This window comes from Perna viridis, chromosome 5, assembly GCF_037379345.1.
Source record: "Perna viridis isolate PV_CMFRI_1.1 ecotype Kerala chromosome 5, ASM3737934v1, whole genome shotgun sequence".
In the NCBI taxonomy this organism is placed as follows: domain Eukaryota; kingdom Metazoa; phylum Mollusca; class Bivalvia; order Mytilida; family Mytilidae; genus Perna; species Perna viridis.
The window spans coordinates 50,337,374-50,362,731 of NC_142449.1; the positions used below are offsets into that span (position 1 = coordinate 50,337,374).

General features: G+C 31.4%; 2 protein-coding genes across 4 annotated transcripts in view; one reads left to right on the top strand and one right to left on the bottom strand.

Moving 5' to 3' along the window:
* LOC148618110 (uncharacterized) overlaps window positions 1-18,851 on the bottom strand; it is a 56,474-nt gene extending 37,623 nt beyond the window's left edge. Inside the window, exon 1 of the mRNA XM_088585977.1 lies at window positions 18,427-18,851. The gene's annotated coding sequence lies outside the window, so the exon portion shown is untranslated. The remainder of the gene's footprint in view (window positions 1-18,426) is intronic.
* Window positions 422-25,076, top strand: LOC148618112 (lipid scramblase CLPTM1L-like). Of its 3 annotated transcripts, none has more exons than XM_088585979.1 (17): window positions 422-543; window positions 973-1,185; window positions 2,476-2,576; window positions 2,948-3,131; window positions 4,603-4,724; window positions 4,973-5,045; window positions 5,771-5,888; window positions 6,322-6,416; window positions 8,709-8,793; window positions 9,455-9,558; window positions 10,287-10,352; window positions 11,068-11,118; window positions 11,823-11,905; window positions 12,353-12,443; window positions 18,235-18,279; window positions 20,116-20,231; window positions 22,041-25,076. In XM_088585979.1, the coding sequence occupies exons 2-17, from the start codon at window positions 1,027-1,029 to the stop codon at window positions 22,126-22,128; spliced, it is 1,581 nt and encodes a 526-aa protein (XP_088442105.1). In that variant the 5' UTR covers window positions 422-543; window positions 973-1,026; the 3' UTR covers window positions 22,129-25,076. The 3 variants fall into 3 exon arrangements, with proteins under 3 accessions (XP_088442105.1, XP_088442107.1, XP_088442106.1); XM_088585981.1 differs by having other exon boundaries at window positions 434-559; XM_088585980.1 differs by having other exon boundaries at window positions 438-485.
* Window positions 25,077-25,358: the final 282 nt, after the last annotated feature.

The following is a 25,358-nucleotide window of genomic DNA, read 5'->3' on the forward strand; positions in this document are numbered from 1 at the left end:
CAGAGCCTCTGCTTTTTCTTATAAATACTACTTTAAAATGAACACATAGAAAGGATTATGTCTTTTCAGACACAACCTTTATTTTTAGCATGTCACACTAAAATGATCTTTAAAGTAAATATACGTTAATATAATCACTATTTTACCCAAAAGTAAAAAAAAACATTTTTTTTATCGGGCAGGGCGTGTTGTCCTGGGTAGTTCCACATACATAGACTTAGATAATTTCAATGCACAAGTATGCCAATTTCAATCCTATTTCTATATTTTAATTTTTGTATTTGCCAAACGCGGTCTCGTTTAATTCCTTTATATATTCTTGCACCTGTATAATATAGCTAATCCTACAAATGTATATACACTGTGCAACTACAATATTTTTTTTAATCAACGGGTTCGAAATTGTGATAACAGTTTTAGAAGTTTATATCAGGAATAATTTACTTCCGGGAATGTGTGGCAAAAATTATTTTTGCGGACTAACAGTAATTGAATACAATATAAAGGAGGAATCTTTGTCATCTTTATATAACCAACGCTTTTGTAAGAGTTCAAAATAGTGTGATTCTTTTTAAACCAATAGTAGCATTCCTGTACCACAATTTTCTGATTATTTTTGTTGCCGGCTTTACTTAACTTGTGTTAAGTCATGACTGTTCGCTGAGCCATGAGATATCAATTCATTTATGTTTTTACTTACATCAGTTCTGTTTAAAAAAACTATTTATATGTACATTTGTTTATGTATACTTGTATGTATTTAATAATTATACATTAAACATATACATGTAGTATATAGTGTATACAGTACAAAAACTACATTTCTGTATATTATTCAGTATACATTTAACACTAGACATGTTCATTGTAAATTGAACATCTAACACAAACCATTATATATATTTATTGCAAGTAAACATATATGTAAAAAATGAGTACAAAATGTCTTATAATATTTCACATGTTTTTCAGGTACAAATATAAACAATCCTTCCATTCATTCATCAAGTGACATCCTAGATAAAGATGAAGCCCTCTTTCTCACTGATCATTTCAGTTGTATTTCTCGGCTATATAGCTCACTCCATGTGGGTTATATTTAGCATATTCTCACCGACTCCATGTGTGAACTCTTCATACTGTATCAGGCCATACCTAGGCAGAGTACCACAACCAAAGCTAGAAGTGAGTATATACTGTATAGTGCTTTTATAAGGTGAGCACCAAGTTTTATATGGTGAAACCTATCTAAACCTAACCTTGAAATAATCAGAAAACCTGTTTAAACCAAACCCTGAAAATCTGAAAACCTGTCCAAACCAAACCCTGAAAATCTGTTTGTTTGTTAGGGTTGAACATCCGACCAGCAATATTTCAGCTATATTCAGTCAATGAACATGAAATGATGATGAAATGAAAAAGGGATAGGACACAAGAACAATGGGGTCGACAAATTTTGATTGCCACTGGAAATAGGGAGAGGTGGGTAGGGTCGGGCAATTTAGCCTCCTGTGGTGGAGCCCCATGGTTCCTACTCAGGGAGAATACCACATTAGGGTTCTTTAATGTGCGAGGAACGTGGCATCTTTCCCAACACGGTGCACCACTATGGTTTGCGGTCAGGTTTTCCGTATTATAGCCTGAAAACCCCAGCATGTAACACGCCAGGGGTATCCCATTCCACCACCTGGGGCATACATCCTAGTTGCTCTGTGGGCAGAGTGCCCTAGCCTCCGGCTAGGGTTCTGAGCACTATTTAGTCGCCTTTTATGACAAGCTTAGCGCTGCTGCAGGCCTATTCTTTTAACACCCGGACCTGCACGGGGCCTGAAAATCTGAAAACCTGTCGTCAAAACCAAACCCTGAAAAACTGTCTATTCTGTCACTGAACAGTTTTTTTAGTCTTATTATATTAGTTTGAATGTATGTTGAACCTTTGTAAAGCAAATAGTTGTCTAAACCAAACCAATTTTGAAGTCCAAAGCGGTTTGGTTATGACAGGTTTTACTGTATTTGATCTACCAACAATGGACAGACACTTTACAATAAATGTTTCTGGTTTGTAAACAGAGAACATTCATAAACTCTGAAAAATAGGCAAAAAAGAGATTAAATTGATGAAATTCCATTTGAGGATTGTTAAAGATTTTAAAATCCTTTATTTCCTTTTTCAAAATGGTATTTAGTTTTGGATTATTTGAATGACATGGATTGCTGACCAATCTAAGTTAATTAATCACAGAACTAAGTTCATCTATACAAAATAAGAGGAAAAACAAATCAGAAGACTAAATACAAATGAAATATTTGAGTATAGAAACAATCAAATTATGATTATTTTAAGAAGTTCATGTACATTTTTGTACATTTAGACTAGGTGCATGTACATGTACATTTGTATGCAAATTACAGCTGTATTGTAATTTTTTATGTAGTGTTGTTTTATCAGTAAAAAACTTTCGTTTTCATTTTAAGATCCAAGTTTATATATCTACAAAGAGTTCTGGGATTCGTAAGGCAGACCTTAAACTGATCTGGAAAAATTCCTCATTTAATATTGATGAAACTGTTGAAAAGTGAGTACATGTATTTGTATGGTAAGACCAATTCTGTACTATAAATTTATGTTAAAAATTTCAATACAAGGTTTTTTTTACATTTTCTAAGGTTTGCTTCTTGATGTAGAAGTCTTCCTTAATGCGATAAAAAAAGTCTAAAATAGTATAATAGGAGTGCATCTTTATTGTTACAAAACAATTAGAGAAATTTTGTTATAATGGCTTTGTATTCAACCAAAAACAAAATTTGTGATATGGTAAGGCCCCTTACGTGTTGTTATTTGTAGACACTTGATATATTTAAAATTTTTACTTGTGTATTATTTTGTACATCAATATGACATTTTCATATTTTGTTTAATACATAAACAAATTTATTTTTACAATAGAACAGTCAACATTACCTTGCCTCGTAAAACAAGGAACAATGGAACACTTTACCTCCATGCTTTTGTGGTTCCTGTAGGAAAGGATCCCTTTGATACCCAATACCATTCACACAAGTTCACAAGAATCACAACCTATTCATTGCCACAGTCAGAATATTTCAGTCTTGTTACTGACACAGCAAAGGTCAGTGTTATTCACACAATAGTTCTCACAATAGTATGTTATAACTTACTGTCACTTTCAAATTCACATTCTAATTCATTTAAATCTGTCGATAGTGACCTTTCAAGGGCCATTGATAAAAAGGTCACTGTAGGCAGGGGGTCTTTATACAGACATAATTAGTTTTGATTCATGGCATTCTTGAACCTTCCCAAACAAAGGTTATTGATATTTTCATTCCCCAATATGCACCTCTGTCTCTTCTGAGATCCATGGGCATTGTTTTTTCTCAAATTTTTGTTTTCATAAATTCTGAATCAGTGTTTTCTTGATGCCAAATAATTCTGCAACTTTGTATGCAGGCATTCCCACTGTGTAAAAATTTTATAGCTTCCATTTAATGGTGAAGATCCAACAGAAGCCTTTTTGAAAGTAGATTTTCCTTAAACAGTATTCACTCATGAATAAAGTTAATTTTTCACTTAATTTTTTGATTGGTTGATCTGAATCACTCATGAATGAAGTTTATTTTTCACTTTATTTTTTGATTGGTTAATCTGAATCTTAATCAGTTCCCTTAATGAATAGGCTAAATCAAGAATCGTTTCATTGGCTGTCATAAATTCCGTTTCATACAAATTCTCCTTTTGAAGGAGATAAAAAATTATCAACTTTGGGTTTCGTTTGAGCACAGAGAAAGTCATTCAATACAGGGATTTGCCTTTTCGGGGAACAGTTTTGATGGTTGTACTGGTTGTCACTATATAGAGGTAAATTACGGTGGAAATTTTCTGGGAGGTCACTATAGGCAGAAGGGGGTTACTGGTTTAGGTGTTACTGTATAACAATGATAGGTCCAAGGACATTATGATTACTTCTCTTCTCCTTAGAAGCAAAAAAAGAATTAAAAAGTATTAAATACAAGCTTAGAACCGGTTAAGCAGTTTTGAAATTAGGATATTTTGTCCAAGCAATGGTCTGAGGTGTTATTCAAAATTTAGATGTCAAGGAACAAAGATGAAAACAGAAACAAAGTTATTAAAACAAAAGGAAAACAGTCAGAAAACTAATACTTTACCTCTAACAAGAAAATGATTTGCCAGTGTCTATGTTGGTGTATGACATGTGTATGTTAGAAGTAAACAAAAAATAAATTTATGTATGTAAAACAAAACACTGCAGAAACATATCATTCTTTGTTGGTATGAATCCAATAAAAACTTGATTTTTTACAACACCTGCAGTATTCAAAACTAATCTCTGATGATTGATTCACCATAACAATAATCATTACTAATTTAAGCTAGGACCTGCTTTGAAAAGTTTGATTCAGTCTGAAATAAACCACTGGTTTATAAGTGCCCATATTCAAGGTAGATATTTCAGCACATGCTTGTCTCAACCCAAAGTATTGGTGTATCAGAATTTGTATTAATAAAAATTTGGTTGATCTCAAAGGCATCAACATTGAATTGGTTTTATGTCATTTTAGAATAAATTGGATCCAGACACTCCAATAAGTCACCTCAGACAGAATGTCAAACTTTCCATAATGAATGACAACATACAGTTCGATAGTAGAGCAATGCCTGCTGAAATTTACAGACTTTTAAAGTATGTTTGAAAATCGCTTATTTTGCAGGAAAAAGATCTTTCTGAAACATGTTGAAGTTACTTATCAAAAATCAAAATGAGAAAAAATTCCAAATTAAAGATTGCAAAATATATAGTTGAGAATCGTATTTTTATACATGTACTGAACTTTATAACATTACTTGCTGCTTTATCAGCTTAAACATTTTTAAAAATTATTTCTAAACTACTGATATTTGTTTGTTTTTTTTTTGGGTTTGTTTTTTCAGACGATCTCCAGAAGGAGATTATTTACCCATACTGTATATAGATGAGTTGGCTTTCCGTACCAGAGATTTAGTGGTAAGGTGGTAGTAACTTTTCCATTCACTCATCACTTATCACTGTTGAGTGGTTTAGAATATAGACTTGAAGTTCCTTAAAATTCTGCCACACTAAACAGAGATTTGAGGGCATACAGAAATATGTTTTTCGTTCTGCAGTTAATTTTACAAAATATTAAAAATGTTGCTATGCTTTTTGTACTGTTTCATCATTATGTCCAATCAACCATACACTGACTACCTTTTTTGTGGAATCAATGCTAGGCTGTAGATCCATGTACCTTGTAAGCATAACACCTCATAAACCTCTCTATGGATTTTAATTAGACTAAATGAACTTACATGACTATGCTGCAGATCACAGATAAATATGCCATGTATGATATCCCATATACATGTATTAATTCTCGTTTGGAAACATATGATAATTATTTATTTTTGAAAAAAATCATGTGATTATCATATGCTTATCATGTCATGCTTGTCATGCATTGAAAACCATATGATTCTCATGTGTGGAACTTATGGCTGTTTAAAATATGATCATTACTGTTTTTTTTTTTTTTTTTTTTGTGACGAATGCAAACTTATAAGTCTGTCATTTTCTAATTCTAACTTGCATACAAACTTCTGACTTTCCTTTAAGGCTTTAGTGAGGAACATGTTCACCCAAATTTAATACATAATAATTTAATTTTTCACCTTCTTTGATCTAATCTGTACATTTTTATTTTTATTTTTCAGCCAATTAACAAATCAGTACATGAAGTCCCCCTGACTGTCACATACTCGCCTATATCAGTAGGGAAGCTGAGATTTTGGGAGAACATGCACCAGGCCATTAATCAATTACATGGTTATGGTAAGTTATATTTTTATGATACTCAAAGCCCAGAAAAATGCGGTAATTTTGGAAATTACCACGTTTTATATGCATTATAATAGTATTAGTTGCTTTTTAAATGCAGCGTAATTTATATTTTTGCAACTTTGAGAAATTATGCTTAAATATTTTCATAACTCCCATGTCAAGTTTAAGTTATTGCTATTTCAATGCATTCAAATTTTCTAAAAATGAAAATAAAGCTATAATTAATGAAGTAGTCCATCTTACTCAGATAGTCTACGGCTGATGCTAGTTTGAGTTCAGTGATACAAATTATAAAATGTTCTATACTGTAGGCAGACATAAGTCTTTGTTCAATTAATTGTAAGAGTGCCCATCAGATGTGTTGATTGTAATAAGAGATTAATTTTTATAATGCCAGATTGTAATTAATTTTGTAAATCTGTAGGATTCTCTGAGAAGGACACTGATGAAATGAAAGGAATATTTGCAGACACAAATTTTTATTTTCTCATGTTGACATTTGCTGTATCAGCTTTTCATGTAAGTGGATTAGATTTTGTCCATGTAAAATTCATGCAAATTACAGGAAAGGTGTTAAATGGATATATGGGTTGATAATTATACCCCCAATCACTGTCTGTCTGTGCAGATTCATGTCTGGGCCATGACTGTTTAGTTGTTCTTCAAAATAGGCGTATCATATTTGACACATCAGGTGTATCACCATGAAATAATGTGTCATGTACATTCATGACCTCTATGTAACCTTGACCACAAGGTCAGAATTATAGGTTTTTTGATATGGATTCGTGTCTGAACTTCTTCATTCTTCAACCATATTTGGCACATGGTGGTTTCGCCATGAAACAAGGTGTTGCATACGTTCGTGTCCTCTATATGACCTTGAAATCAAGGTCACAATTATAGGTTTTTATAACATGGATGCCTCTCTGGGTCACAATTTTTTTTTGTTTTTAGATGTTGGCTTTCCATTTTTGGTGTGTGGATGATTCACTATAAGAGAATGTGTTGTTTACATTTATGACATCTTAATGACCTAGATCTATGAATTCAAAATATTGAATTTTTAACATTCATACTATATATCATCTGATTCTCTCTTTGAATGGCTTTTCACCATAACATTAGATTTTTAAGTTTGACAATGACTCAATTCAGCATAGAAATATGTGGATGGGAGGGAATATCTATACAGTATTTCTAGTGATGTTGGTAGTTTTATTTTAGTCTCTCCCCTAAAGGTTTTGAAACTATTGAAAATTAAAAATGATAACCACAGGGAGAACATAATTATGCACAGGCTTTTTTTTATTTGCTGGTGTTGTATGAAGTAGAAAAGTTTAGCATTTGAGGTGGTAGACCTTAAGGGACACAAATCTTACAAATATTGGAAAGTTTGTATTCAGTATTTTACATCAATCTCATGTAAGCATCAGCGTAACTTGGACTGAATTCATTCTGTTTCAAATGAAAACTCTCCGATGTGGAGGTTCAAAATTCATTAAATAAAATGAAATAATATGGCTGTGGCTACTACAAGTTCAGTATACAGCTGCGTCATAACAGAAGCAGCAAAACCGTTAATTTAAAAAAAACCTTCCTACTAACCCTTATTTTGAAGGAGATGTTACTGGAAACATAGAATTTCAGGAGTTATACATGCACATGTAGTTATTCTTACTAGAAGATTTGGACTTTTTTTTCATGGTCTTTTTTATCATCATCATGCTTCAGTATTAGTTCATTTGTAATTTTACACATCTAATCAGTTTTTTCTAGGATTCCACTCTGCTGTCCTTTTTGTGTGGGAAAGGTATTGGTTTTTTTTATAATTGATTCCAATTAGATAACCTCTCTGCCGTTAAATCATCACGTAAACGTTTTTAAATGAGTGCTTTGTCTCGAAGCGACTGCAAAAGAAAAGAGACAGTGCACAGGTGCGAAAGGTGGGGTTGTACTGACATATTCTGTTTGACTATATGAAGACGTTATATTAGAATTTTATTTAAAGTTTCCCTATAGAAACCTAAGATTAAAACAAAATCCCAGATGATCAGATCATTATTATGATATGCAAGAATGTCAAAGGATTTTGACAGATTTAAGGAATTTGTTTTTTTTTTCATGGAAATGGGGAATGGGCTCTGTTTATTGTTGTGGTTTTATTTTGAAGATGATTTTATCCCCCATGAGACATTTTGCAACCAAGTTCTTGAGAAAAAAAATGCATTTAAAAGTGAACAGAGAATTACATTTGACCACTTATTTATAGATTAAGAATTAGATAAGCTGATTACAGGATGTTGTCTCTATATTTAGCTCTGACTTTTTTCCTGATTAACTTGGTGTTACATAAACACACATTCATTCTTATTCTAACAAAAAAATATATTATTAATAAAGAATGGTGAACCTTACCTTATACAGATAGTTCTTTTTTATATTACACGTTAGTAACAATATCCGAGTGAATGTAAAAACTTCTCTTTACATTCAGGTGACAAAACATTTAATGTAAGAGAATTAAAGATTAAGCTATTTTTTTACTTAGTTATGAAATTTAAAACATTTATTTAAAAAAAAAAAACGCAACAAAATAGTTGAATCAACTAATTTAGTTAAATTTTATTAGAGTTGATGATATTGTGATATTTATTATTACAGTTTTTGATATTGTGACATTCATTATTACAGTTTCTGACATTGTGATAAAAATGATTACTGTTTCTGACATCGGGGTTTTTATGATTAAAGATGCTGAATTTGATACTTTACTGTTAATAGCTGACCATGTGATTTTTATGATTTTAGTTGCTGTTTGATTTCTTAGCATTTAAGAATGATATTAGTTACTGGAGAGAAAGGAAAACCATGGTTGGATTATCTACTAGAGCAGGTATTGTGATTAATCATTGATTTACTCATAATCATGATTTGGATTGCTTAAAACAAACTAAAATACATTTTAAATGCAATAGAATTGAAAGATTTGGTTTTATTGCACTGTGAAAAATATTAATTCTCTGCAACATGTATTATACTGTTAATGTATTATAATTTCCATGATTGCTAATTTTCACAGATTCTGTCATTGGTATCATTTTTTGTGGTTTCAAAAAGATGATAAGCATTTTATAGTGTTTAAAATCAATTTCCCGGGTACTATTTTTCACGCTTTTCTGTCCACTGAAAATAAGTACACGGTGAAAATTAATACTTTTACAGTTTTTGAATAAGTTAATATATCCTTTATACTGTTACTAGATCAAGTTTTCTTTTTTACTTTTTTTTTATATCAAAATAAACATAAAGGTATGAAATACACCAATGTTAATGAGCATTGCTCATAGTTTTTCTAGTCAGTGTTAGTCTCCATGGAAGGATGCTCTTTTTCATTTTTTTTCTTTAAGCAGTTGGGGTATCATGCTTGCAAACTGTATTTTTTGGTTTTTTTCTACAAAATGTTCTTGAAAATATGTATAATATACTATGTTTAGACAAAATGTTTTGTTACTTGACATATATTTTTGTGTATTGATCAATTTGTTTATTTACAGTTGTATGGAGATGTGTATCAACAATTATAATATTTATGTACCTCTGTGATCAGGAAACTAGTCTGTTGGTGTTGATTCCAACTGGTATTGGGGCTTTAATAGAGGTATAATTGTAGTGTCCTTTCTCCCCAAAAAAAATAAGAGAGACAGTGGTGGTTTATAATTTTGTTGAGAAGTACATGTTTCTTTACATTCACATTTTATCTAAATCTTGTTCTTGATTTATTTAAAGGCATTTAAAGGCAAAGGCCGATTCATATTTATTTTGCTACTTTCAGTTATATCAATAGTATGCACACCTGAATCAAAATTTTATATTTTGTATTATTACCACACTAATTATATTGTAGAAATAGTTATGTGCCATACCATGTAGTGGATAATTTTTGACAGAGTGGTAATTTTGTGATTTAATCAGTCTGTCTAAAGACACAAAAATAAATTCCACACAATATTTACACTGTGTTAAGAACTTTTGTGCTCCACTAAGAATCTGCCAAAATAAGAAATGTCAAAATTTTTTTACTCTTTTCCATAATATATTGCCAAAATAACCCACCATACAGTATTTTTATTGTCCTTTTAAGAGGTTTTCTTTGATAGGATTTTAGATTGATTGATTGATTGATTGTTGGGGTTTAATGTCTGAACAGCGATATTTCAGCTATATTCAGACGAGATAGGATTTTAGTCTGTACTAAGTCACAGATATAGAGATTCACCTAAGAGGGGGCCCTTCAGAGGCCCCAAAAATTAATTGGTAATTACATTTTAATGCCAGAATTTACACACAAAAGTATGCTGTTTTTGAATTGATTTTTTTCTGTTGTAGGTCTGGAAGGTGAAAAAAGCATTTAAGGTGACAGTATATTTTGAAAATGGGAGACCTAAATTTTCTGTAAGTTTTTAAGCTGATGTTTTCAATATTACTGTCAAACCTACTTACTTTATACATTTCAGAATTAGTTCAGTAGGAGATGATTATTCATTCATATTTCATTATATTTCTTCAGATTTGATCATTGTATTACCTATTACAGTAAAACTTGTCTATACCTAAATAATAAAAAAACCTGTCTAAACCAAACCCCTGATTAAAATGCACCTGTACAGTCCCTGAACTGAATCGGATTGAGGACCGATGATTGATTGATGGCTGACTGATCGATATCAGGTAACTGGTGACCAATCTAATTACAGTTTTGTTGTGCAAAATGACAGATGATCGGTTCATGTATTTTTAAAATTTTCTTTGGAACGAACCCAATGTAATACCATATAAACTTTATCTTAAATTTAAGATATTAAATCCATTATTGTATTTTGTTAATAATAAAAGAAATGTAAAGTAAAAATAATTAATTATTGTTTTAATCTATTGAATTTAGTAAAAATAATGTAAAGATTGACAAACAAAGCAACAGAATCCATAAAATATGTTCCGCTCAGTGGTCACATGATGCAATCACCAATTTAACGGATCAGTTTGATAGGTCGATGACCAATCACAATTAAAGTTGCAAGGATAGGTTCAGGTACTGAATAAGTATTAAAAAGAAATAAACATGCAAGAGAGATGCAATTAATTCATTGTTCATATACTATTTTTACAGTTGGGTACAACATCAGATAAAGAGAAAGAAACTGAACAGTTTGATTCTCAGGTAAGGCCATGTTGAGTTAATTCTTTGGTTGTTTAGCCCTCACTCAGCCTGTTTGGTCATATGGCCTTTTTTTTGTGTTGCAAAATCAATATAAAATGCAATTATTCACCTCCTTCATTACTTTTTTGCGGCAATACAAAAATAAAAATGGAGAATGCCTCCCTAACTCATTTCTTTCTGTAAAAATGCCTGAGAACCAAAGAATAATTTTGAATGATCAAACAGTAAATTATGTGTTTTATCAAAATGCCCATTGAAATACTTTTCTGTTTTGACAGATATAATCATACCTGTTTACTTTTTGATCAGTTCATGTGGGAAGATTTTCCAGTTGACACTGTCTCATGTGGAAATTATTACGTAAACAAAAATATTTTAATTTTTTTCTATTTTTAACAGAAAATATATTTATTTTAACAGAAAACCTCCCACACATCTTACTTTTGTATGTGGGAAATTCTGTTTTTCATTGATTTTGTGTGAGTCTCCACCAAGTGTGGGAGAGTTAACAGGTATGATTTTAGATGACAGCACAGATGTTTGAAGAGATAAAACTGCCATGAAATAGCAGTGCATCATTCAGAATATCTCAAAAATTAAAAAAAAATAATCATTTATCAAAATGTCATCAATTTTTTCACTGAACAGAATTTTACTGAATATTTTTAAATTATATTCACATTTTTGTTTTGGTTATATTTCAGGCAATGAAATATTTATCATTGATATTGGTACCATTAGTGATAGGTGGTGCAATCTACTCCCTATTTTATACTCCACATAAAAGGTAGGTAACTCTTGTTAGGTTATAATGTTAAATTGTATGTATCTAGATAGAGGAAGGAAAAAAGATAAAAGTTAATTGCTGAAAATCAAAGATTTATTATTACTTTTCAATAAAATTAGAATTATCATGTACGTTGTTGTCATACCTGACAACTGATATAATCATAGGACATATATGATTGCCAATGAGAGAGAGTCACCCTAATAGGACATGCGGTATGATTGGCAATGAGAGAGAGTCACCCTAATAGGACGTGGTATGATTGCCAATGAGAGAGAGTCGCCCACCAAAAGCCAAGCAATGAACAATTAAACTTCTACAGGTCTTCAATGATGGCAAAACCCATGACCCCTGTTCCAGTTCGTCACACCTATAAAAAATGTCTTTTCACCTACAATCAGTTATTTTTGCCTGTTATTGATGCTTTGTTTTTTTTTTATTTTGCAGTTGGTATTCATGGTGTATACAGAGTCTAGTTAATGGCGTTTATGCTTTTGGATTTTTATTTATGTTACCTCAATTATTTGTAAACTATAAGGTGAGTACTACCTAAAAATAAAAATTTATAGGGGGCAGATCCAGGGATTTAAGTTAGTGTGTGTCCTGGACCCTCAATTTTTATCCTAGGACCTTTTAAATTTCATGTACCTAGGTCTTTGATTTTCAAACCTTTTCCTTTAAATTTTACTAAAGACTAGGTTTTCTTGAAGTTGACCATTGTTGTGAAACTTGGAAAAGACCAGGACCTTCAACTCTTGAAAGTATATTTGAACCCCTTGCAGATTTTTATGCCCCGTCAACTAAAAATTTGGAAGGAGCATGTAATTTTACACTCATCCATCCCACAGGTTTTTGCACAATAAGTCCAAAATTTTTGGAAACTCTACAATGGTAGTCAATCTTTTTGAAAAAAATCAAATTTTTAGCTCACCAGGCCCAAAGATAGATAGAAATAACTTTCAATGAATGATCTTTATAAGACCTACAAGTCAGTTAGGGTTAAAACTGTTGGATGACCCCTTGGAAGGGCTATTAACCTTGAAAGGTGAAAAATGGCAACTTTTGGCCAATTTCATAGAAACTATATAGATAAAAAAACTTTAACTTGATGAAATAATTCTTTTGGTAAAGCCTTCTAAAATCCAATAGGTCACCGATGTTGTAGGACAACTCCTTGTTAGAGTTATTGCCCTTGACTAGCAAAAATTGAAAATTGTGGGCAATATAGGCTCCTGGGAGCATCTGGGTAGTTTTCAAGTTATGGAAAGTTATTCAATATACATATGTTTATGGATGATTGATAGAAAATCTACTTTCTATCTACTAAGTTGTTTATTTATTGAGTTGCCCAAGTTTCAGTAGACAAATCTTTCCTATGTGGGGCATCATCTGTGTCTCCCAGACACATGAAAAAATTAGTATGGCAGTCCTACTTAGAGTGTTTTTGATACAGTCAATGTGGGGTGCATCACTTTGTCTAGTTATACGTTATATAGGTAGTACAGGTTTGCTCATAGGAAATTTCCCAATTACTTGGCTAACTAAATTAAAGGTGTATGGTCAAATTTTACTGAAATTGATTTTGACAATATTGTTTCTCTTTTTGTACTGTTTCAACTTATATTTTGTCAATAATAGGAAGAGTAAACATCCACCACACCCTTTATTATTTTGTTTGTGGAGTATCAATTATCATGGTTTTCATGGATTTTGTAAACCACAAAATTTGACTGTCAACGAAAAGGTAATTTCCAATACATTTGTAAGAAAGAGTTGCCAATTAATGAATTCAAGAATTCACTATTGTACAACATACTTGTCCTAAACCAAGAAAGTTGGTACCCATGAATAAAAGGACCTTTCACAGTAGCTGTAGAAAAACTATTCTCCCATTCATAGGCTTCATTCACAACGCACAAGCAAGTGATTAAAAATGTATAATTTCCTGCCATGTGCCTGGAAATTGAAATGTCGCATGAAGACTCCCACACTTACCATGTTTGCCGTGTTTACAGTTGTTATTCATATTGTTGATCAATTAAATACTTGTTGATTTACGAATGTTATTCATATTTTAAAAGATTAGTTGGTAGTGTATCAACTAATCATAATGGTATTGATATCGATGACGCAATGACTTGATGACTGGAGGGGAGGTCCTTGATGACATAGTTGATGTTGGGAGAAAATATGGTGTTGTTTGATTTATTTTTTATGGTTTTATTCATGGGAGAAACAGATTCTCTCTCATTTCTGTAGAGGATTATAGGGTTTCTTCACTCTCGATAGTTAATTTTAGATTTTAACCAACTCGCTAGAGCTCATCGGTTAAAATCTAAAATTTAACTATCTCGAGTGGAGAAATCCTGTAATCCTGACTGAAGGAGAATCTATATGTATTCATGGACACCAAAATCTTCTTGTTGAATTTTCTGAGTTCTTTTTATTCTTAGTTGTGACATTATTATGTAACAGATTATGTTAAAGTATGTTGTTTTGTGGTTATTTATAGATAAAGATATTTAAGTATGGGTCATGCAAATTAAGAGAATATGCAAACCTATTAACCCCAGGGAGTGAGTATGGTGGGATTTCCCACATGACAACTATTTTATCTGGGAGATTTTGCATGACTAACTTTTCACACTTGAACTATAAGATTAAAACATGAAATTCCTGTACAACTTATATTTGTTCTTTTCTATGCTACACTTTGATTGGTAAAAACTGACCTGTTTTGCTGATTTTAAAATACTGTAACTTGGTGCATATACAAAAGTACATATAATGTCACTGTTCCAGTCTGATTATTCTGATATTTGTTTATAAGTAGTATATTCTGTTTGGGTCAGCATTAGTCACAAGTATAGCTTGTTTTCTCATAAGTCCAAATTGTAATTTTACATTTATTTGTGACATATTCATGTGCAGTGCATTCTTTAGTTAAAATGCCTCAGAAGGCCCCAATAGACAATTTTGTTCAAAATTAAGTATATTTGGTTATGAAGATCTTTGGTTTATAAAAATATGTTTCTTTAATTTTATATAGTAAAGTTCTACAAAAAAAGAAGTATTAAAAAAAAATTCCTGCCAGTATTTTTGTTTTTTCTCTCTTGCCTTTTGAGTATCACTAAGGAGAATCACATTGCAGGAATCTATTAAGTAAACCTGAGCTGCTTAGAACTATGAGCCAATGGTAAAAAGTTACAAACACCACCAGCATGAGAAAAATAAACATGTGTAAATTATACAATGAAAGGAGAAGGTGAAACACAACAAATGCACCAGGATTTAACCCAAATTCAAGATAGTAAATATTTTCTGAGATCACCAAAAAGTCTTAGTCGAGTGAAAACAAGTGTAAACACAACTTTCAGTAAGCTCTGGAAGGTCCTGACATTAAAAGTAAAACATTTACCATTATAGAACATTTCTTCAAAATCAAACTCAAGGTAATACAAAGACACAAACTTAAGGTAATACGAAGACACAAACTGAAGGTAATACGAAGACACAAACTAAAGGTAAAATAAAGACACAAACTAAAGGTAATATGAAAGACACAAACTGAAGGTAATACAAAGACACGTTAATGACCAGCATAATCTAGCTGTTGTCAGGAGCATGACTTCTGTTGAGGGACTAAACTAGTTTAATAAAGCTTTAACCATCCCAGGGTTTTAGCTAGGATTTTGAAGGCTTTAGTCACTTTTGCGTGACTACAAAAATATAATAAATGTTACAATAAAATAACTGTTATTTTCTATAAGGAAACGTGTGTTACATAATAATATACAGTTATTAAATGGGTTGGATGCAATAGACCAGAATATTTGTCCTGAGGTACTGAGAATGATCAAGGGTTCTATTGGCCGAGTGCAATAGAACACTTGATCATTCTAAGTAACAAAGGACAAATATTCTGGTCTATTGCATCCAACCCATTTAATAACTGTTTTATTACCTAATTTGTCTATGGGATATAATAAAGAATGGAAATGGGGAATATGTCAAAAAGACAACCATTTGACCAGGAATAGGAAATTGACCGCTCCATGTTTACGAATTGGTAGGCGAAAGTTACATCTATGTTTTTACACAAGAATTTTTTGTGTGTAAATTCCAATTCAATGAAGTGCTTAAAAAAAGTTCAACCAATCAAAAGGTTTAGATAAAGGTCATTATGGGGTCAGTGCAATAGACTCCTCAAGGAGACTATTGCACCGTGCAATAGTACATCGACAGTGCAATAGATCGCCCTGTCCTGAATAAATTTTGAAAATAGAGAAAAATATGTGTATATTTAATAAACAAGATAAAACCTTATAATTAGGTAATAAAATAAAATAATTACTGTTAGAAAAATAGGTTTTTTTACATCATGACAAAGCTTTGATGCATCAAGTCTAGAAAATGTTACTATTTGACAAAAGCTACAATTATGGTCTGAGAAAATCCTCCTGTCCTTTCCCAAACACCACACCTCAAAAGCCCTCTTCAACCTCAAACTCCTCAAATCAGCAGGATGGTGACAGATCTTTAGAAGAGAATAGACTGCTGAAACCTTGAGTCTTTTCTTAAGATACATGTAGGTCTTGATCAGATTGTACCTACTAAATCCCCTCTCACGGTCACCAGATGATAATGCTGAAACTAGACAGTTAGAAAGAAACTTGGCCACATTGGCAAGGTCATTTTGAACTCTGTAAGCGGTTGCTCCGTGATGTCTCACTGCTGGGTAGTACTTTTTTAGTAACCTTTGACCCCGGATCACGAGTCGTATTGAAGAAGTCCGTAAATCATTGTGATTTCGTTTCAAGAAGAGAATCGTAAAATAAATATTTATCGTTGATTAATACTTCCTGATTGTTCGGCATTGCGTTAAGATTAATTGAAATCCAGTAGATGACCAGTCACGCATGGAAGACACTGTTTTGATAGTGTGTGCATTTAAATTTCTAAAAATAGATAGCTATGTATGTGGGAGGTTCGTGAAGGGTTTGTTTTTATATGGGAGTAAATATGGGTCGGCATCCTTTAAAGATCGAAATCGTTTAACACGACTAATCCTTAAATTAATTATATATATATATAAGTTATATTTTAAACGTACGTAAAATAGGAAATGTCTCGAGTCATCGCGAAGCTTTTTTCGGCGGTCGAAAATGATCGAAGACAAGTGAGAATCCCGGGATTATCTTTTGTGCTCCTAATGATCAAAAGATTGATCAATTAATTGTTGTTGTTTTGAAGGATTATTCAGGTTGACCCGCTAATTACCTAGCTCTGCCGCGAGGTCATAAACTTGTCAAAGCGTTAGGCCAGGTGAAATTATGTAACTTTCGAATGACAGGTTTTAACAACTTTTATATTTATGGTGACGAAATTGTCAAAAATTTATCAGAAATACTTTTTAAATGGAATTTTTGTTGACACTTTTCAAATTTTAAGTTACGAAAACAATCTAAAATATTTTCGTCATCTATGAATTCCTTTCGGAAATGACGAGCGCTAGCTATATCACTGTCATCCTCCTTTACTGTGAGGTCAAATAATAATGATAATTCATTTGTGTTTCTGAAAGATTTAGGTGTTCACTTCAGTATTAAATCTATTGATGTTGTCTTCCTTGTAAAATTAAAAATACTAAATTTCCTCTTACCAGGTTAAAGATTATTATTTTGGTCCTGTCCACCCATGATACCATCATTTGAGGTTATCATCCATCTTACCACAATATTAGCTTGCGTCAAGTACATAATTACTTGTGGTTTCTTTATTGTTTAAAAATCTATACATGTAGTTTCAAGCAGGATGAACGTGAGGGTTATTGCTAATATCACTGGGAAAATTGCAACTTATGTTTTTGTCTGTTTAAAATTGTATAAAAGCATATGTATAAATGGTATAGTAATATTAGTGCCCATAAAAAATACATAAAAATTTAATTTGAAAACATTTTCACTTTCATGACAACATATGTTTACCATTTGGTCTTATACACATGTTTGCATAGATTCATTGGTAACTTCATAACATTTGTATTATATGTTACATGTGTGTGTCCTAAATGTGAAAAAACATAAAATCATTGTGTTTTTCATGTTTTTTTTTTCTTTTTCTGAAAACAAATGTTGCTATTTTTTTTCTGTGTACATGTTAATGAGATACTTTACATGTACATGTTAATGAAATACTGTACATGTACATGTTTGTTACATGTACCAAGCATTTACCAGAAGTTTTGTTGATGTAGAATTTACAAAACAAGGACTTGAAAGTATTCTTTAAAAAATGACTGAAAATAATGTTTGATTTTCTCTTTTCAGTTAAAATCTGTTGCCCATTTACCATGGAGAGCTTTTATGTACAAGGTTGGTATTTTATGTATCATGAAAGAGATATCATTATTTAATTTTAGACCAAGCCAATAAAAAAATGTTAAAGCACTGTTAAAGTCTAGATTGTTCCTCGATATTCTCAATGTAAAAGTAAAATAATTTCCTTACTTGGTAACCTACCTGCCTCAATTCTTTCTTGCTGGTAGCAGGAAACAAGGCTATTATTCTTATTTTACCCCTGCTCTGTAGGAGAAGGCGGTATACTGTTTGTAACAAAATTCTCAATTTCTGTAAATCATAAGTTGTTTATATTTAATACAAAGGTGCATATGAGTATACTGAATTGTAAATTGTGTTTTCCTGCTCACATGACATCTACTTCCTGTTTCTCTAATTTTCATCACATTTTCAGGGTTACTATTAACCACACATTGCTCATATATTGTAATAAGGCCAAAAAAAATATATCTGTTTAAGATTACATTGGATGAATAAATAGGGTAGATAGGTAGGTAAAATTATTATATTTTTTAAAATTGTTTTATATGTACACTTATGGGAGGATTTCATAACTTTAACATTGCTAAAAACGATAATTTAGTGGCATTTCAACAAAAAATGCAAATAAAATGTCCTAAGGTAGATAGGGTAACCTTAAACCGACATATTTTTATACTCAGCCTGAGCTTCCTATAAGGATGTTGTGTAGTAGGATGTGTCTTCATACTTGTGTCACATCTTCTTCCTGTTTTTGGGAAAAAAAACCCTGAATTTTCCTTGTATCGGGATGGAAAACTCACAGATTTATTGTATGTCTCTAATATTGACCAAAAACAAATTATGTTAAAAGTTGAAATAAATACTAATTTCCATATAGGATGGAATTCTGGAAAGTATATAATTGATGTTCATCTGAAATGAAATAAAAAATAGGACTTTTTATTCAATATCATTTACATGTATATGATGAATTATATTACCCTTAGACTTCATCCTTAGTCATTATCACTTCATTTTAAATCCCTGTAATTCATATAAATCATTTTTTTTGTCAAAGTTGTGAAAGTACTTGGTCTCATTTAACATATACATTGTCGATTCTGTTTGAAAGATGAAGCCATATTGTTTTCTCTTTCTAAAACATTCTTGTAACTCCAGTCTGATATGTGAGACAAAAAAAGGAGGTTTTCTCTGTGTGTATAGAGAGTATCCCTTTTCTCATTGAGTGAGCTACTTAGAGTATGGAGTTTGTTATAGAAGTGATTAAAGGATTTATATGTACTAATTAGGAAATAGGAATGTAGCTAAGTGCAGACAAACCAGTTGACCATCTGCATACCGCAATAACCTTCCTTTACCATATGCACCATGAAAACTGATTTATTCAACGGGTCATAGTTTCCTTTCTTCTTTCGACTACCCCGGACTTGACTTTTTATGAGCAACTCGGCGGGTGTTTCTAGAAAAGCAGAGGACGCTTACCCTACCGGTGCACCTGGTCCATGCTCCCAGTTTTTAGTGGAGTCTGAGTTGCTCATTTGCTTTTATTACTTTGTATGTATGATTTTAGTTACTTTATGTTCTTTGTTGTGTATGTCTGTTTTCCATGTCTGGTCTTTATCTATGGATTACATTCTTTTGATTACCACTATAACCTTGGTTCCCTTGATTACTCTTTTAAAGACCTTGATTAAAATATCCCATTGTACTGTATTTTATGTACAATTAACCTGTATAAATAGACCACCTCTCTTATATGACCATGATTTTGCTTCACCTGGAAATGTCACTTAAGAAATGAGAATGTACAAGTATTTTATCAAAATGAAACCAACTGACTTTTACCGATATTGTATCTTTCTTTTTCAGGCTTTCAACACATTTATAGATGATGTATTTGCCTTCATTATAACCATGCCTACTGCCCATAGACTTGCCTGTTTTAGAGATGATGTTGTATTTGTTATCTATTTATATCAAAGATGGTGAGTAACATCATTATTACATGCTTTGAAAAGTTATAGTTTGAAATAGTAAATTTATTCTCCCATTCAATGGGTGGGTGTAATTTTATTGGAATCACCTTATCTGTCTGTCTGTCCATTATTCTGTTCTTCAATTTTTGTTGCTATATCATGACTTATAGTATCAGCTTCTGTGTTAAGATTTTATGCTAAGTTTTCTGATTAGGTCAGTTCAATATGAATCATTTATCCTATGTCAATCATATTTGTTGTGCAGTTGTATTAGCATCACTTCGTCACAATTCTATATCCATTCATGCCTATGTCCTTGCAGTCACAGTTAATTTACATTTTACAGTATGATCTGATTATGTCAGTTTGATATGAATCCCTGATGCTAGAACTATTTTTTTGCTATGCAGTTGCATTAACATCACTATATCACAATTCTGTGTCTGTTTCATGCCTATGCCCTGCAGTTAGGATCTATTGACATTGAAATTTCTTGTTAAGATTTTGATATTAAGATTTTTTGATAAGGTCAGTTAAGCATAAATTACTTGTACTAGGACTATTGTTTTCAGTATGTTGTTGCTTTACCTGTATCTCTTTCATGCGCAGCAAGTCATGGTCTGTTGACTGAAATTTTAGGTCACTGGAACATCATTTCCTCACAGTTCCATATACACAAGCAATAAACTATATCTGAGGAATCTGTCCACTTGTGTTGTGTCAGATCTGATGAATTGTCTGTAGTATATAAAATAAATAATAATAAATAAATAATAATGTTACTATCAACTTTTGATTAACAGTGACGTCATTGTCTATGTGTGACAGACGAGACATATCTTCTTGATAATAGTTTATATATAATTGTTAACATGTACCTACAGATTTAAAAAACTGATTGATTGATTGGGTGCTTGGTTATAGTTTAGTGTCATGTAACAAATGTTTATTTCATTTAAGGACAAAAATATTTGACCAAAAGTCATTTTTTTCAATATTTATGGAATGCAAGCCATTTTAGTAAGTTTTTAAAGGGATGTAACCCACCAACACCAGACAACCTGGTTGGCAGTTTCATTAGGGAAAGGAAGTGCAGTGAACATTTTCTTTGAAATTTAAACTACTTACACATTGGTAGGTAGCTAGATGACTTGAAAATAATTATTCATAAATAACCAAGTACTTACCACATCAACAATTAATTAAACATATGTATTTGCAGTCTACTGCTGTCCATTGCTCCAATCTGACAGTAAACCAGTCTTTTGGGTTAGAAGGCTATTTCCCTTTGCTCAAATTTTTTTTTAAAAATGAAGTCAAATCGGGAATATGAAAAAGGTCTATGACCCTGCTTTGTACTAGTCTGAAACACTGAGTTTGATTTTGAATGTTCTAGCACAAGGAAGCATCATGAATGCAGTTGTCAGTTTTATTGTACCATAAGTCTTTTAAGTGTCAGTCCCTGTAAGAAATAATCTGAAGTAAATCCAGTGATTCAATAAGTCACTGCTATAACCTTGGTTCCTTTGATTACTCTTTAATAAGATCAAATAATGGTCTTTTCAAATAGAGAAAGCATCCTTGAGTTAAGTTACATTGTCAGATTGTGGGGTTTTGACATGCATGTTTCTGAATTTTCCCTTTTTGCCTGATTCTTACTGAAAAATACACTTAAATATCATGCATATTAAGAACTTGCTAAATATTGCAGAGAAAACTCTTACTATTGTTTATGCAATTTTCTTTGATATAAAATTATAAATTATAAAAAATCATTTTGAGTGTTGACTTTTGAAGTAAAAACACTGTTTTTTGTAGGTTATATCCTGTTGATATGAAAAGAGTTAATGAGTTTGGTGTATCATATGATGATGAAGATGCTGGTGAGAGCAAGAAGACAAAATAACCTTTTAGTAACTTCAATTTGAGAGTATATCTAATATTGGAATGGCTGTATCAATTTGAATGAGTTTCTTGTTGGCATTGGAGGACACAGGTCTTTTATTTCTATCCCATTTGTATTCAGGTACAGATGTTTAAAATTATCCAACCTATTTGACTGCAAGAGATTGTTTCACTACCCATTTCCATCCAGAGGCATTTAAAAGTTGTTCTAACCATACCACTATTTTATATACAGAGCCCAAAATAAAAATATATTGCTTTTTATTTGAAACTGAGAAGTCTATCTGCTCCATTTGGTTAATATTGCTTAAAAAGGGTAAGACAGTCAAATCTTATATATTTTATTTGGTTTAAGTTGTTGATAATTTGTTTCAGAACATCTACCTGGTTCTTAGTTGAAGTAGTATGTCACTGCTGAATGACTCTAGTGAGACTAGACCTTGCAAGTTAGACCAACTAATTGTTTTTTGTTCTCAGGCCATATGTCTGATTTTATGGTACCTCATTGCCCATTTATGTTGTTATGTCTATAAAATAAAAAAAAATGTCTTGCTGCTTAATGTAACCATCACTCATCACTTTGTACAACAAGGAAAAATAAAAGAAATAATTGCCTTCCCTCCCGCAAAATATTTAAAAAAATGCATAAATTGAAGCAAGAAATTAATTTTAAAATGGTCTTTGCTTTAAACAATATTACACTGAGGTTTTTTGGTACTTGGTATTTTGAATAAATATATTTTTAGCTGTGAAGCCCCCAACAATTTATTCACCCCTTCAAAATATTAAGTCTGGATAAGGATGTCTATCCCTGATCATCTCAATTCAACAAATGTTTAAATCAAAGTTTGTAACTAAGACAATGCCAGGAAAAAGCTAGTCATTAATGTACTTATTGTTGAATTTTGTAATATTTTTATAGCACATAAAATGATGATGTTCTTTAAATTAAATACAATCACTTGATGAACAGCCTTCAGTAGATGTCTGGATAATTTACAAGGAGAATCAAACTTTTTATTTATCAGGAACAGATTTTGAGTAGCAGTCTTTATTAAAATCAGACAGGTGGTGATTCATTCATGTCAAAAACCCACTGAATTCACTTTTATTTCTAATTCAGAAACAGTTACAGATCACATATCCAATATTTCTTTCAAAATAAAAGTTGTCTAAGGAATGTTTTTAATGTTTGGACAAGTTATGCGAAATAACCAACCCGGGGGAAATTTACATAGCATAGACTGTGAAGCGGTTTATGAACAAGTGTAAACTGCCGTAAAGTTGGTCATGCAAGCATGACTTGGTCAAAAATTAAAAAAAACTCTTATATTTCAATTTCTAACAGATTCCAGTCAAAATTAAGATGTGTCCCTTCATCAAAGCCTCATTTAGTTTGGAATTAATTGAATTGTGGACTACAAACTGATCATCATTAATGACGTCACAGTACAAAGTTAGTCTATGGAAAATAACCTACCTTGCCCTGAAGAGAAATAAACAATCAATTTGAATTATATAGATTTGTATGAAAATGGCACTTTGCAAGAGTTATCTACCTTGTTGTGATTTGATTTGGTGGATTTTAATGGGATTTCTCAAATATACAGACCTGTATACTGAAAGTACTATCAATATTTAAAAAATATAGCATATTTAGACTGAAAAAGCTTCACATTCAAAGTAGGATTTTTTTTATGCCATGAATCACATTTTCCAAAGACAGTACCTGAATTTCATATGGACTGGTACTAAATACTGATGTACCATTATGGAATGATAGATTGTTTAGTTCTCTTTGGCAGATATTTTATTAATTGTTATTTAATGAAGGGAAAACAAACTCTATCCCTTGAATATTATCATTTTTTACGCTATAAAGTTCATTGTGAACTTCTTCAGAGTTACTTGAAGTTTTTAGTGTCTTATTCTACATGGTATTTATATTAATGTGTCTATTCTGCAATTTTTGTCACTGTAGTTTATGATTTTTTTTCATGTTTATTATGTCTTTGTCATACATGTATCATGTATATGTACGTGTGGTACATGTATTTGTGAAAAGTATAAATGTGCTGTGATGACCAATTGTTGTCATTGAAAGAAACCTCAAGATTTAGTTTTACAATGTTGCTTTTCTAGAAAAGTTTCTATTTTTTTTAGATTTGTATAAATGTTTTAAAAGTAGTGAATAAATTTTGACCTAGATATTTTTCCTTTCGAAGCTTAGTGTTGATGCTATTGATGCTGATCAATACAAAATGTCTGTGAAAAGAGTAAGAGATATGTGATTCATACGAGGTCTTGTGAGGTTTGATACTGTTTTGCTATGTTTGTTTGAAATAAACAGAAGATAAAAGATGTTTTAATTTTACCATAGTTCAACAATCTGGATTTTGCATTTTCAAGCTTACACATTTAATTGCCTTATCTAATAAAATTGTTTAAAGTTAGTTACTTTATGTTCATTGTTGTGTTTGTTTTCCATGTCTGGTCTTTGATTTCCGTTCGAATTAATGTTCCCTTTATTGCTCTTTAAAGACAATATTATTCAACACTTAGAATAATATAGAAAATGTTTAAAAAGATACTGTATTCTTGTTGTACAGTTTTACTTGAAATTAAGTACATGTTATTTAGACCATGCAGGTTTATTTGTCGAACTTGACCTAGGGTCACAAGTTAACATACAAAGCTATAACATGTATTACCCAATTAGGCATGTTAACCTTGGGTAATTTGTCATTACACCTGGTGACCATATAAATAATTTGGTTACATGACAATTATGATGACCAGTCGTAACAATCAGTCGTTTTCAATAAACCATCAATTACTTGATATCAGTCATTGTTATATTAATGATAATTATTGCATTAGATAATTCTTTGTTGTTTATTTAATGTCTTTGTTTTTTTTTCTTGTCTAATAAAACAGACGTCCATTACATTTTTTGTCTCCCTCATTAAAAAGTGACTATTTATTATGTGGTCAGATTTTACTGTTACTATCATCTATGAAAATGGATTTATTAAAGTAAGATGATGATTTTTTTTATTAATTGAACAAATACAGTAGAGTTCTGTCAGCCAGAAATTTAATTTTCTTGAATATCATGCTAAATGTACCAAATCTTTGATATTAAAAATTTCATCATATGTGAAATTCATTCTTTTAGAATTTTTCATTTTTGTTTTTTGACTTCTTCCTTTAATTCACATTTCTAAGTGA